Genomic DNA, 15701 nt, shown 5'->3' on the forward strand with positions numbered 1-15701 from the left:
ATTACAACGATCACAGCGTAGGAATAATAGTCTTAGGTAAACATCAATTCTAAGGCTTAAAATTTATTCACAGGAGTCGCGGATGTAACTTCCGGGAGTGTGGCCACATTCCACACATGAAACACTGCGCCCACTCTTCTTCTCTTTTGTCTTCGCTGTAATTTACATTGCAGAAAACCATCGCTACGCTTCGGAGTATTACAAATTACATTTATCTTCGGTATTCCGAACTAGCAACATGAAATTAACGCGTAAAATTCCGTACAGCGTAGTCTTGAAGCGATCGTAAAATTAATATGCAACCCGGTAGATTAAATAATTTACTGTAAAGTTTTACAAAAACAATTGGAAATTCACTTTGGTTTCACTGCACAAATTGAGCCCACAACTGTTGTTGGTTAACGGGGATTAACACTTTTATTCGCGGTGTGACAAAGAATGTTGTATGAATAAAAAGGACTGTACGAAACAATTTAATGAAAATGGTAGAAAAATGTAAAATGTATTTACATACCAAACGTAGAGTACGACCTGATGCCAACTATGACGCACACAGGACCCTTGATTCACGCGTGCGCAGCAACATCACGACCAATGCCACGAGGATGGATATTTCAGACAATATACTGGCAGATTTCTGACGAACTGATGATTCTTGTTTCGTCTTTCGAAAGAGGAATTACGTCTTCGATCGTATGTTCACTAATTAATGTCGAGGCTGAACAATAATCAACGTAAATGGAGGAAAAATGTACAACGCACTAGCACGTCTAACAGGTACGACGCCATATTGGCACTACGGAGCACGCTCCGGGCGCACGTAGGACCCTCAACTCACGCATGCGCAGAAACGTCGCGTCCAGTGCCACATAAATGAATACACTAATGACACGTTAACAATTTTCTTTAGTTTTATCTTTAGAAAGAGAAATTATATCTTGATTCGTATGTTCACTAATTAATGTTAAGGCTAAACAATAAGTTGCATATTAAATACTGCCGTAAGAAAATAGCATCCGTAAATCGTCTACAATTTTGTCAGTCTTATAGAAATTGTTTTTATTGGCTTCCCAATTGAACGCACTATGCAATAGAAGGTTAACAAGATAAATTTGTATGTTACTTGTCATATTAAAAAAGAATGATGCAATAAATAGGGTCTGAACAAGCACAATTTATTTAATATAAACGTTTCGAGTTGCAGAAGATTGATGCTAAAGAAAAAATGTAAGAAATCTTCTTTCGGTTCGTCTATTGCTAAATTTATATTCTTTAGTTTGCTGGCTGATTTGTATTTTCTACGTTACCGATCACGGTGCGACAATAGTATCGTTGCCATCGACTGCGTATTTCTTACTTTCCCTCTGTATCAAAGGAACAACGTAGAATTTTCCGTGACGAAATAAAGCCAGTGTCGCAATATTGATTAGTTTACACTCGACGCAACGTCTCTGCAAGATCCAGAGCGATATTCTTCGACTATCTACCGTTCAAGTTGTAGTTTTTGAATTATAATCGAAGTTATATTATACGGAAGAAAGATACAATTATCGGAAACGTATTCTTTGTTCGTCGCGAACGGTAAGAAGGAAAGAGATCGTTTTTCCTTTGTGAAAAAAAAAGAAAGAACGGTTGGGGAAAAAAATTATCTTTTAGCGTATCTCGTTTGAGGTACCCCGACGAAAGCGTAAAGTGTTACATTATGATAGACGAGACGAAGCTATCGCCTTAAACAAAAAAATGACGACGCAAGAACATACTACGCTTACGACGAACCGCCATTTCTTATATTCTATTAGAGCCAGCAAAAATTGGAGCTAAGCGTTACGCAAGTTTACTTTATGATTTTACTACGCAGAATTTCCTTTCGAAGAAACGACGTGACGTGCTTCGGACAGTTATCGCGCGCCAATATTCAAAGAAGAATAAAAATTTTTAAGATCAAGTGAGATCAATAGATACGCACAGTGTCATTTACAATCGTTCGAACGATCACGAATTCTAACTTTAAATAAATAACTTCATTCGTGATAATAGAAACAATAAAAGTAAATAGCGAGTATATAATTATTTCATTGCTATTCTTCATTATTTTCGTCGGACATTACACAATTGCGCGTGATCGATATTGCCCGACGAGTTTTTGTATAATTAACTCCGTACTGCATAATGTGCTCGATCGGGAATCCAATAAGCAGAATCCCAGTAAAGTAAACTGAGATAATTTTACGGCATTCGTGAATAATATTTTCACACGGAGACACCTCGCAGGCGCAATCTACTTATTGTTTAATTCGAAAACGAATTAATTCGTACGCGCATAAATATTCAGGAAATAATTTCTGCCTCGAAACGTTGCAACCGGAGGGTTGATTTTTCGAGCGTCCAGTTTTTTCTAGTGAAGAAACTGCCCGAAATGGTGATTATTAAATGGCACCTGGGATTAAATTTATCGTTATCCGACCAAGTAAATTTATCTTCTATCAAAAATCGATTATCCTTTCGCCGGTTCGACGTGACTGGAAAAAGAGTATTATTATACAAGACGAATGTAGGTTGTCAGAAAGTTTGCGTGGTACATTTTACAGCTGGAACCTGGTAAAAACGTTTTGATAAACGCGGGTCGCCGAACTTCTTGTCCCAAAATAGCCTTTATCAGTTTCAGCATGAATCATACGCCGCGTAGCATGCACTTTAGCATAGAAAATAGTTCCTGGTATCGAATGGATAAACATCAAGGTAAATAATTCTAGTCGATACGATTTCATGCGCAACCGGTGCAACACGTTTTTTATGTTTTTAAAATTCAATCGTTACCAAAACCATCGTTTCAGGACAGTTAAATCTCCTGCGGTATAATTGCGAATTTTCTATTAACGCGTAAAACGCACGTCGCATATAATAACGAACAATACATAACATTTAAAGTTCTTGTAATTGCAAGGCACTGTCAACACTTCATTAATACTAAAATTAACATTTTCGGTCCTTTTGGTACCCCAGAATATACACGCGAATTTTCTGAAATTGCGTTAGATATTATTCACTTCAATGAACGATCGATAATAATTTTCATAATTGCAAGGTATTTTCGTTATTTCATTAATGCTAAAACCACCTTTTCTGGCCATTTTAAGCCACCAGAATATGCCTGCAAATTTTGTGATAACGCGTTAAACACACACCGATCATAATGGCAGGTAGGCCAATAATATTAAAAATCCTCGTTATTGTAAGGTGAATTCAACATTCCATTAAAGCTAAATCCTTCCCTTGGAACAAATACATCTCTCTCAATAGTATAGAGTACTTTTGCAAATTCAGGCTTTTATTAATAGTCCCAATGCTTTAAAAAGTCCATACATTATATAAAATATTTAAAAATGTAAAATATCATACAACTTTTGCAAGCTACATATTTTGAATAGTATTCGAAATATCGATTACATCAATTAATTCGTATCCTCGAATTATATTAATAACTAAACATTAAACACGTTTTTTCCGCATCGGATATTTGATTCATTATCCATAATTGTTCAGAAACTTGATCTCGTAATATCGTTGAAACAGGTCTTATTATTCTCTGGCAATATTTTGAAAATGGTTATTGGAATACTGAATTGTATCATTTTGACAGAAAGTTATTTTGAATAGCTTGTACGTCAGTGAACACAAACCAGCGAGTAACTTTATATCAAAGCTATCTCGTATAGTAATTTTTCTATAATTGGGATTAAATAAAATGTCACTTTAACCCATCGAGAAGCGAATTTTTTAAATTATACTTAAATGATTTGGGGATCGTGGGGAGACGGAGAGAATTTATATTCGTCGATATTAATTTCGTAAATTAAAACAAAAATATTTATTGCACGTTATTTCCACCGGTCGGTGAAGCATTACATTTTCAGCGCTGTTTGACTTGCACGCGGTAATTACTATTAAATTTCGAGTTCAATCGTGGTGAAAGGAGAAATTTTGTTGGTTTCTCCTAGACAATACAAGGAGTGCACGTTACTAACTTCGAAATAATCGCCGCAATTATTAATAAATTCCATGCGATCGAAACCACAATATCCGAATGGAAATCGCAGTACTTAATGGGTTAAAACGGTGGTCGACAACCTATGACCCGTAAATTAGCATGACGCACCAACGCCATCACGACTATCCATCAACCAAAATATAATACAACAGAAGTCATTAAGTACAGGTGGAAAGAATTGTACTTTAACATTGCTACTTTAACCTAGCAGAGTATTATTTATCAAAAAATTAAATCTACAAACTCGAAAATATTATGACTGCATTTTGAAATGATTACTCTGCTTTCAATTTAAAAAATAACATAGACGATTAGAGGAGATACCGAATTTTGTTCCAGTGGAGGTATTAGTAAATATGGACCACTAATATACATATATACATATATTAAAAATACTACACCACGCGATAGGGGATTAAAATCGGACAAATAATGGCAATTACGTCAATTTTACGACGAGCCCATCGAAATGGTCACTACTTAACAACGTTCGATGTAACGCCACGCAGGAGGAATGGCACCTATTTCTCCGGAATATTCTTGATGCTGCACGTTGAGGAATATCGAGCAGTTATTCAATTTAGCAGGTACTAATACCAGGATTCCGAATTACTCTCGCCGTAACTGCAACGTTCTATAAATCTGATGGTGCTCGGTTGACATTCCTCGATAAATGTCCCTGGCAAGCGTGTATCATACAACAACGAATGACACCGTGATTTAGGTGTCCTTGGTTTGGATACCTTTCGCGATATCGTAGCACCGCTTGCAATTTCCACAATACTCACTCAACAATTAAAATTACATCACGTATCATTTTAATAATCTTTCCCCTATTCATATTCGTTTAATTCTTTCAAACGAGAACGAATATTAATAGCTGTAGCGGCAGTTCTCGCTCTCGCCAACAGAGGGCTAAGGTCAATCTTTCTCTCGCGCAAGTGCTCTGCTTTTCCTCTTTCTATCTCGTTTGTTTCTTCCCACAACACCAAGCCACTGCAGAGAGAATAGGACGCGATCGAACTGGAAAATTTTCGAGGTAATTATGTGTGCAAAACAAACAGTGATTAAAATGTTGATGTTGGTTTACAGAGAGTTTACGTACCGAAAGTGCATTCACCCGGAATGAGCGCAAAACGGTTGCAATAAAATATTCTTGTTTCAAGTAACCGGGGTAATAATGTTGACGATACCACGGTTACAAATAAAAAGAATAAATATCGAATATTAGCGAAGATTTTATTTACGTTTCGAGGGAATATTTTCGTACGTTTCCCGGTATCCATCGAGCGTAAAGTGTACCCTCCCCATAGAGGGAAACTGCACACCCCCCACGCCCGCGTCGTTCGTCGAGGAAACGGCGTCCCGCATATTAATCAGCGGACTTTCGCGCAAGAAACAGGCACATAACATTCTTACGTTCGACCGTCCCGTTCCCCTCCAGTGCAATGACAAAGACAGAATTATTTACGAGCGTTGGAAGCGGCTTCGAAATCGAAACGCGGTTCCCCTTTTCCGTGTGCAGGCGGCGGAATTGCCGTCATCAATAGAGCGCGACACTCCGCGCCGGGGTCTGACGAAGAAAAGCCAGGAAGAAATTGGGTCTCCCCCGATTACATCCCGACCGCTGTAAATAAAACACGTCAACCGTGCTCGTAACCAGATGCGATCTGGTCTGGTTGCTGATAATAGATTCGCCGCGCAAGCAACCGGAATAAGCTCTTATCTGAAGCTTCTCGCCGCGCGGCGATTTAAACGCTCGCTGCGTTCGTTAAACAATCGCTGTGACGGGAATATCTGTGTTCCATCGTGTGCAGAGTAAAATCGGCGTCGAGGATGCCGCGTGTATTTGAGCGTGTTACCCAACCCGTTGTTATCAACCGATGCGATGGAAGTTGGCGATTCGCCTCTGTTCATCGCCAATTAAATTCCGCGACATGCGTCGCTTATCAATTTGTTCATCGACGGTTTTGTCACTTCGCGGAACGCTCTGTTAGAGACAGACTAACTTAATCATTCCTGTTGAGCTCGCGGTGAGCATGAAAATAAAAAAAAATAAACATCGCGAAAAATTATTGACGGACAGATCGGTCCGTAGTCGCACGGTTCGCCTCGAGATCAATTCTTCCGCTATCGCGACAGTTACGTAATGGAGACGATTATGGCAGGTTGTTGCAGAGCGAATCTTTCGAGAACAAACTGAATCGTTCCTGTTGAGCTCGCGGCGAACACGAAAATAAACAAAAAAGCACACGGTTCACTTCGAGATCAATTCTTTCGCTTTCGCGACAGTTATGTAATAGGGAAGATCGCGGCAGCTTGTTGGAGAACGGTTTGAATTTTGTAGACAAACCCGATCATTCTTGATGAGCTCCCAGTGTAGAAAAATAAAAGGAAAATTATGGACGGAGGGATCGATCGTAGCCACAATTTATTTCAATATCAATTCTTTCGGTTTCGCGACAGTTACGTAATAGGGAAGATCGTGGCAGGTTGTTGCCGACGATTTGAATTTTTTAGAGAGAAACTTAATCATTCCTGTTGAACCCGTGAACGAAAATAAAAAGGAAATATACAGGTCGACAAATTATTGGCGGATAGATCGATCATAGCCGATCTGTTCATTTGTCTTGATATTAACTTCGCGACAAACGTTTGAAGTAATGTTTGTCGATATCGGTTTGTACTTCGGTAAACGCGGAACGATAAATCGTGTTACTTTTTTAGTACTCTGTCGGGCCTTTGAAGCATCTCGCAAGAAACGAAAGTCAAGTAAAAAAGTATTGAAGTTGATGTTTTCCGTTCGGAGAAGTTACAGAGAAAAATATGTTACCGATAAATATCAACAAATTTAGTAATAAGCCTGCCGCGTAATGGGCTTGCATGCAGAACTTTTCTACTTTAAAACTGTGCTTGCGCCACGTGACTCGCGAAAGTCGTTGCTGCAGTCATTTCAAAGTGGACATAGTTTTAATAGTTAAAAATAATTTAATTATAATATATTCCACCCTGGTAAAGCTTAAAATCTTCCAGTTGTCGAAAGTTACAGAACATAAAAGTTTTTAAAAATTAGGATAATTACAGAAATTTGAATTTACCAAATTTACACGTTGTTCTTTATTCGACTGTCGCTTTTCGTGAAATATATTCCGCGGTCTGCAAGATTGTTAAAAACCGAACACTATTCATCATGCATCGTTTTGGAGAGTGCATCGATACGAATGGGCACAATTCCAGATATTTGCCACGATATTAATATCAAATGGTTTTGAATTGCATGCACAAACCGCCTGTATTGGCCTCTACATCGAATTAAACGAATCACGAGGAATAAAATGATAACAACGATACGATCTCAAGTTCGAGGCGAAAATAACGAATAATTAATAAATGACGTCTGTTATACGATAATGTTCGAAGAAAAATATCGCCGCAAGTTATCTTTCAACGAAACATTTTGCTCCGGTCAAAATCGACTGTGGAATTATTACATTATTTACGAATATACTGTGGTAAACACGCGATAAAAAAATAAACAATCCTGACGCATCGTTCGTGACACACTGAAAGAGTAGCGCGATATGTTTGAACAGAATGCAAATAAAAAAGAAACTGTTTGACAAAACACTTTGGAACGTACGCAGCAATTAATCAAACCTTGGCATACAGAGTGATACTAATAACCGGACCAGATAGTTCCGCTATACTGAAATATTTCTTCAATTTTTCAAAATTTCCCGCCGCGAGTTATGTTCCAATTACTGAAAATGATTCTGTACGCGTTTAAAAAATTTACGAAACAATCGTTCGAAACAGTACAAAAGGAACACGAACAACAACGATAAAAACTCGCGCTTTCTCGAGACGCGTAAAAATAATTTAAACAGCAGTGTGGATTTTATAATTACGGCGGTATTCATTATCTCGTGTAACGCTTCGTGTAACGTCGCAAATAAAAGCCACCGTATCCATTTTTCTTTTCACAACGAACGAAAGTTGGTCCGAATGGCAACGTCCATTTAATTACGACGACGTTGTTACTCGTCGAGGGTAAACAATCCAACGAGAATGATGAGAAAAAAAAACATCTAGATCGGTTCTTACATTCAACAAATATTTTAATGCGGGTAGTTTGTCAGTAACGAAAGATGGGTTGAAAGATTAACTATTTTTTCCACTCGGCGAGTACTATTTATCCAGAAAATTCTAAACCGTTCTTCTTTATCGCCCTGTACGTTTCAAAACGTTTCACTCAACAATTTTTTTATTTCGTTTTGCGCAAACGTGTCGTATTACTTTTTCGGAGTGTCACGGCCGATGCGTTACAATTGTTTACATTTTTTTATGGCGTGTTTACCGCGGCGCATTCGCAAATAACGTAATAATTCCACGGCGATTTTGACGAACAAAATGTTCCGTGCCGAGATAACTTTATTCGAAGTAATCGGATTTAGTTTTAAACGGAGTCGTATATTTGTTTGTATCGGTCGATACGTTTTTTTTTTTTTTTAGTTGTCGAAACCTTGTAAACGATATTGGTTATATTTCGTTCCGTCGAATTTGCTTTCGAAATATTCCAGACGAGAACGTAGAGAGCCCGTAGAATTGCTCGTTATCTTAGCTTCGATTTTGAATTCCTTCGAAGATAAATATAGATACGCACATATAACTGTCAAGCGTGCGGTTTTAATTTCGTGGCAAATTTCTGGAATGGTGCCCGTTCGTATAGATGCACTGTCCAAAAACGTGGAACCACGAAGGGTATTTCATTTTTAACAATCCTACAAACCACAAAAATAACCCACAGGCAATTATAGTCGAACGAAGAATAACGAGTAAAGTTTGAATAATTCAAATTGGTATCTCGTTAATTAAAAGAACACAACCTCGTCTTGCTCTCTCATATTTATCTTCTCTCATGATAGAGCTACAATCTAGTCAGATTACTATAATCACCCAGTATAATAACCTTCAATCGGTGTCGTCAAAATTACGTTTATATTCCCTGACTGTCGACTAAACATTTCGTGCCATAGTAGTTTACAATTCAGTATCCGAACACTTGCTATGAAAAAAAGACTCGTGCCCTTTTTCGTTGCTTCTGTGTTCCGGGTTCGGTGTCAAACTGACGCCTGATCATGATTTATGCGAGTTCTATTGTCCTATATAAATTTCCGTACGTACACTGATATTTAAATTCTTTCGTTGCTGTTTCTGATTTATTCTTTTCTCCCTTGTCAGGATATTTGTACAGAAATGAATATAAATAACTCCACGCATGACGTATTTGATATTAATGATCAGGATCGGAAGTACAGAGCGCAGGGACGATGAGAATGTATTAGGCTCCGAAAGAAATAATTGCACAAATGTTCCTTTGAAAGCAAAAAACTGAAAGCAGTATTCTACAGGTTGATATGAATAAAGTATTTTTTAAAGAAGCTTTAAATACTACTGAGTGGACAAGAAAAGGATTGCTGATATTTCTAGAATCTGGCCAGCAGAGGGCTACGCTCAACCTGTCTCCCTCGCAAGCACTCGATCTTCTATTGCTATATATACAATCCCCGACATAAACGTAAACTCGACAAATAGAATAAATGAATAAAAACGGTACAATTATAAAAATGAGACGAATCTGTCTTTAAGCAAGTGATAAAAGGGGTATGATCGAAGGACAGAAGAACGCGCGTATCACCTGTGTTTACCCAAGGTTACCTTTAGGGTCAGCCAGAGCCCGTGTAACAATATTTGCCCAGACAACGTAGTTTGATTAACGAACGATCGACCCTCGAACTCGGTCACGTCAGAGGAAAAAAAGATAAGCAGTGTGGGACAGAGCGAAAGGGGTGTAGGTCACGGGAGCATGATGGAAAGGCTCCGGCTGAATGTCGCGGCGAGGCGAGCGTTTCGCTAGCGCAACAGTGACAAGGTCAGGGACAAAGGTGTCTCGGGGATCCGGCGTCGCGACGCGCGGCTGGTTTAAGGTCGCTCTCTGGTCGGATTCCCTAGTCCGCTATAGACAGACACCTGACCTCCTCGCCTATGCGCCCGGAATACCCACCGAAAATGGAAAATTTCGAATTCACCGAACGGAACGCGCCCCCGGAAATCGAAGAGCAAAAGTTATTTTCCGTACGCGACACGTTCGCGGAACCTCGTTTCTACCAGTGTATCTATCTTGAAGCTTCGCCGTTTTCTTTCGTTCCTCGAAGAGGCCTTGATCGATCACCGGAAACGACCGCCCTGGAATTCCAATTTCGTTACAATTTTCCCGTGCACCTGTGTACCCGTTGCACGACAGGCCGCCTCCAGCGGCGAAACTCTCAACAACGGTTCCCGTGTAGGCGCCGCGACGCGTCCATGCACGCCCCAGCGACGTCGCGCGATACTATATCGAAGCGTCGCGACGCCTGCGCGGGTTCCCGCAACGATCAGCTGTCTGGAAAGTCAGTGCGGGGACGTAAGGGGGTTCACGTGGATTGCGAGAGAGAGAGAGACGAGACGAGGGAATCGAAAGCGGATCGAAGAGGGACGCCGCGAGGCCGGTGGAGGACGAAGCGGAGCGGGAGCCGCGCGCACCCATCGTGTATGCCTATCAGTAGCGACGTCATGGGTAGCCTCGTCGGCAGCTACGCACGTTTTTGGCAGCGGTGTTCCGTGCCCTTAGCCGTGGCAATGGTGTCCGTCGTCGTCGTGGACGTAGCTCGCGAACCGGCGCGCAGCGCGTCGCTGATTTAAGTCGCGCAGTGCTGCCGTGACGGTCGATCGAAGCGCGCCGCTGGTCTACCTGGGAATGCACCTCCACGATGCATCGGCCCCGACATTACCACGTCCCGACAGAGCCGTCGTCGTTGTTCTCGGCCCGTTACGTGTCCAGCAGGCTCGTGCATCGTCCAATGGCCGCGTAAACGTTTCGAAGTGACCTACCCCTGACAACGGAACGCGCACAACCCCGTGATAGCTGTACCGGAGAACCGCCATCGTTCTAACCGCCGCATCCTGTGTGCGTCGACGACCAGGCATTCCTAACCGATTATGGATTCCGCCGTCTATCAGGTGCGTCTCGCGTCACTCGTGATTCCTTATGAAATCGCGCGAAGGCACGCTAGTCTGCCGTAAGATTGTAAATCCTCTCGACAGAGGACCTGGTCCCGGAGCCTCGAGGTGTAAACAACGAGATCCGGAGTCGCGCGAAGGAGAGGAAGTTCCATGTTCGGTTGCAGCTGCGTACGAAGAAAGGATTAGCATTCGATAGCCGTTGTTCGAGCGAACGGAACGCATCGGGGCGGTGAGTACTACCCAAAACAAATAACCTCGAGCGAGTCGATTGTCGCCGGACGTAAGCGAGTCACGGTTGCCCGCGCGTAGGTGTTCGCGGCTCGAGGAAGGGTTCGACGACACCGAAGGTCCAGGTGCTGCCCGAAAAAGGCTGTCGGGATACGGATATAGAACGTCGACGGTCGGGGAAAGATCGAAGAGAAGCAGTCGACGGGAGGTTGGCCTCGCTGGCGGGATTCCTGGCGCGTTCGGGAATCAATAGCTGGGATTCCGGGAGCGATTGTCGCGCGACGAAACGAACCGCGCTCGGTTACGCGATAAAATGTATTATCGACGAGACGATTAATTAATACCACTCGAGACTGCGCCTCGCGCGAATCGAAGAATCGCGAACCGAGGGTGCGCTGAAGCGTCGACCGCAGGGGTGAGAACGCAGGTTCCTCGTGGCCGGGAGTCCCCCTTCTGATGGTACAACGAGTGACTCAGAACCGGTGGACGAGCGCGTACGACGTGCGCAGTCCCCGAAAACAGCGTCCATGCCGTCGTCACGGCGCAAATACAACACCATGGTTCCACGTGCAGGCCCCCCGATGATCGTGCTCGCCCTGGTGATCCTGGTCTGCTGGCCGAGATGCGGCCAGGCAGGCCTCGCGAGGTTCTACGAGTCCGTACCGGAACACCTTCAGGCGGACAAACGTATACCGATCGACGACTACGCGATGCACGGACCGATCGTAGACGAACAAGAGTTCCCGCGCGACCTACGGGAACCGTATCCGGGGAAGAGTTTCGGTCCAATGGGGCCAGTAGACGGCTCCTTGCCGGACGACGTCTCCTTTCGAAGCCTGTCGGCGGGTAAAGGCGACGCCAGTCATCCGGTGGAGTCTCATCTAGCCTCTCACGGGGCCGAGGCGGGGCCGGACAAGCCCCTACATCCGAAACCGGACTACAAAGTCATCTCGGTGGAGTTCCATCGCGTCGAGACGCCGTTCGTCATCGGCATATGGATCTTCTTCGCCAGCATCGCGAAAATAGGTGGGCAAACGCGACGAATCACAACGATTCGTTCGAACGGTCGCGTTCGCTGGGTTTTATCGGCGAATTCGGTTCCGGCCTGTCGACGTAACGCGCGGGGGACCCACTTCGACGCCGGATCGGGGACACGGAAACAATGGAAAAAGTTCGTATAAACGCGTGCCACGCGTTGACCTTGTTCCCAAGCTATAGCTATTTTTGCAGCGCGGTGGATGTGCAGCGTCTAACACGAGAAACTTGCCCTTACACACACCGAGGGTGTTCCACTTTAATCTTTTCGATCTGCGTTTCGATCGCGTGAAGCAACCACTGTTAGCCATCTTTTTTTTCTTAACACGTTGGCTGGTACTTCAAACTCACGTGTTGAAAAATCGTTTACCGATAGGAAGTCGGTCGAGTACTTGCGAGAGAGACGAGTCGAGCGTAGCCCTCTGCTGGCTAGTGCAGGAACTTAATACTCGTAAAATACACACCAGTGCACCGTCGAATATTTCTATTTTTCATCCTATATTTTGAATACGAAAAACTGTTAACGGGGATCAACGTGTTAAACGATTCGAATCGAGCTCTGTTTTGGAACGTTTTGATCACCATAGTCCACGTGGAGACTTAACGCGTCAATCGTCGGATCTAAATACGAACCGAACGAACAACAGAAAACTGATTTTTAGCGAACAATGCTACCAACGGAACTGCTGTTTTTATTTTTACAAATGGACAACTTCTGTTATTTCCCTGTTTGTTTTTCCTCTCCATAATATGCAAATCTTTTGTTTTGAATTTCAACTTGTGCTTTATCCAGCATCGCGTTTTCATACAATGAGCCACCGTGCACTTCTACACCATCGCGCATAGTATACTCGTCGCTCTAAAGAGGATCACGCCTACTCCACGTGATCGAAACGTTGACAAATAACTGGAGCGTGTTTGCGTTCGCTGTTACTCTAATGCTCAATCAATTTACTCGGAAATTGAATGAAATAACATATAATATAAATACCTCTTTGATTTTAGATTTCGAATCGAATGATTCATAATATATTGAATCGAAATTCGGAAAGAAATTTAATTATTTAAAAAATATTTTGGAACTTTGTATCAGTTTGACAGAGAAATTTATGACAAACGATACAGTAAACAAAACTGTCCGAAAGAAGACGAGTTGCAAAAATCCCAAGTTAATGTATTTCCAAAAGACACATTTAGAAAACTTATCCCCTTCTAAAATACCTTTGATTGTTTCTGCAGAAAAAATTGTTCAAACTACTGTAAGAAAATCAATAATTGGCAGCTAATGGGTTAAGTATAATCAACGTTTAATAGACAAGTTTTAATTTACGTTTAAAAATATCTATGCCTCGAGAAGGTCACGTAGGACACCTATTTATACGAGCTTTTTTAATTGCTTACGTGTCTCTAATTTGTCACTCAAATGGGTCCGATATATTACGATACGCAGGACAGTGATTCTACGCGTAAGAAAATAAATCGAGAGTATGGAATAAAATCTGTTCGTAGAAGACTTCGTTTTCGGAAAATACATTTTGCATCACGAAATTTGTTCGTGCTATAGCAATGCACGTAAGGCGTGAGATTTCCGATCAGTTCGGTGACATTCGTGATGTGTATTCTACCAATTAGGAGGCGGAAATGCTTTGTAGCCCTCAGAAGCAAACATCTCGACTCAACACGGTACTTGTTTAACTCCCAATTTAACGGATTTCACTGTTCACTGCTACCTTGGACGTGCGTAATGAAGCATACTAACTGACAACACGTTTTAACGATTCGAATAATTATATTTATTCCTTATTTCGTACAAACTGTTGTTTAGGCTTCGTAAAACAGTTTCCAAGTTGAAGTATCGACAGAGGCCGCCTCGTTTATGACATAATTCGGAAGAACCGCGTCAGTCTGTATTCTGTCCTCCATATAGACTAGCTTCCTGTGTGACAACGATCCGAAAATCGCTCTCTGCAGTATTCGACTGCAGCTGTAGCAATACCGCCAGAAGCTCTTAATGCAAGCACCATGTCCTTGTACTCGCAGTTACTGTATCAGGCCATCGCGAAAGCTTCGTCGATACTGATAGTTCGAACCGATAGTAAGGAAACACAATTGATGGTCGTCGAAGCACGACATCGCTAATGTTTATGAACACAAACACAGGCAGATATTCTGTACAGTAACCCGGGTTGTTACGTGGAAACCTAGTTAAATATTTAAAGAAAGAAAGCTCGGTTCCGAGAGGAATTGCGAGTCTTATTGGGTCTGACGCTTCGTGTCAGCCTTCATGTTCTATACCTTTCAATGCTTTACTTTATAAAAATTAGAGATTATCCGTCAAATGATGCTTCTTGCACTTTCCAATAAATAACTCGATCGAATGGCTATACGAGTTCAACTTTATTTATATTAAACGTTTCCTGCATCGATCTGAATCCGACGTTTCTCTCTGAATCGAATACGCGTGCACTCGATTAATTTCCAAGCTCAACGTCCTCGAAAACGAAGCCTCGTACGAAATAAAATGTTCGATTTATTTGTACGGGTAGAATCTCTCCCTGTCCGCTTGTTTCTCGCGTCCCAGAACCAGAGACGGCATTCAGGCCAGCTTGCAAGCTTTCAAACAAGTCAGGCCGATGGTAGCTTGAGTCAGGTTCATCTAGCTTGCAAGCCAGTTCGGCTTGAAACGACTCGAACGGCTTAGTTGTCTCGAAACAGCTTCAATGGACTGTCCAAGATGCCTTGATCAAAGCCGACTTCGCGGACACGGACGCGCCATCTTCAAAACCATATCAATTTTTACCTCTAAACTTGTGACTTTTAAGCAAAATTTATCCATACGATTTCTCGTTTGAGATTAACACGATTCGATAATTGGAACGAACAATTTCCTACGTAAGGGAACTATCAGACATTTTAATTTTTAATGATCGACAAAACCTCTTAGATGTTAAAAATCAGACATCTCACGAAATATTAATTTGTTAGGAAAGCTGTTACGAGACACAAGTTTGGGAATGAAATTATCATAAATTCGAAGACACTGAAGCTTTGAAACGTGGGCCCTCGTTTGGTATAAAGCGACCCTGATCGAGCCATTCAAGCCGATTCGAGCCGTTTCAAGCCAAACAGCTTGAGCTGGCTTGAGTTTTCGCTTCTGGGCTCAAGCTGGCTTGAATCCCATCACTATCTGGAACACCCCATAGATTCGGGTCGTTCTCGATTGGCCGCTCGAGGCCAGTGGCCTTGCTGCTAATCGCGTTGGACACTTTTACTCCGTACTGGTTTGCTTCTCTATCCGAGGGTCTTGGAATTGTTGAGAGAATCGAAA

General features: G+C 42.2%; 2 protein-coding genes across 5 annotated transcripts in view; one reads left to right on the plus strand and one right to left on the minus strand.

Moving 5' to 3' along the window:
• Positions 1-965, minus strand: part of LOC143351631 (cell adhesion molecule 2-like) — a 102673-nt gene extending 101708 nt beyond the window's left edge. Inside the window, exon 1 of the mRNA XM_076783407.1 lies at positions 511-965. The gene's annotated coding sequence lies outside the window, so the exon portion shown is untranslated. The remainder of the gene's footprint in view (positions 1-510) is intronic.
• A 9611-nt stretch (positions 966-10576) lies between these two features.
• The window catches only part of Nhe2 (Na[+]/H[+] hydrogen exchanger 2), a 34781-nt gene continuing 29656 nt past the window's right edge, over positions 10577-15701 (plus strand). For 3 of the 4 annotated variants that reach the window (XR_013081778.1, XM_076783389.1, XM_076783392.1), the window contains exons 1-2: positions 10577-11339; positions 11420-12364. Coding sequence is in view for 3 of the 4 variants with exons in the window: in XM_076783389.1 (XP_076639504.1) it covers positions 11866-12364 (499 nt within the window). In the remaining variant the exon portion in view is untranslated. The remainder of the gene's footprint in view (positions 11340-11419; positions 12365-15701) is intronic. The other variant, XM_076783390.1, reaches the window with a different exon arrangement.

This window comes from Colletes latitarsis, chromosome 2 (assembly GCF_051014445.1).
Source record: "Colletes latitarsis isolate SP2378_abdomen chromosome 2, iyColLati1, whole genome shotgun sequence".
NCBI classification, from domain to species: Eukaryota; Metazoa; Arthropoda; class Insecta; order Hymenoptera; family Colletidae; genus Colletes; species Colletes latitarsis.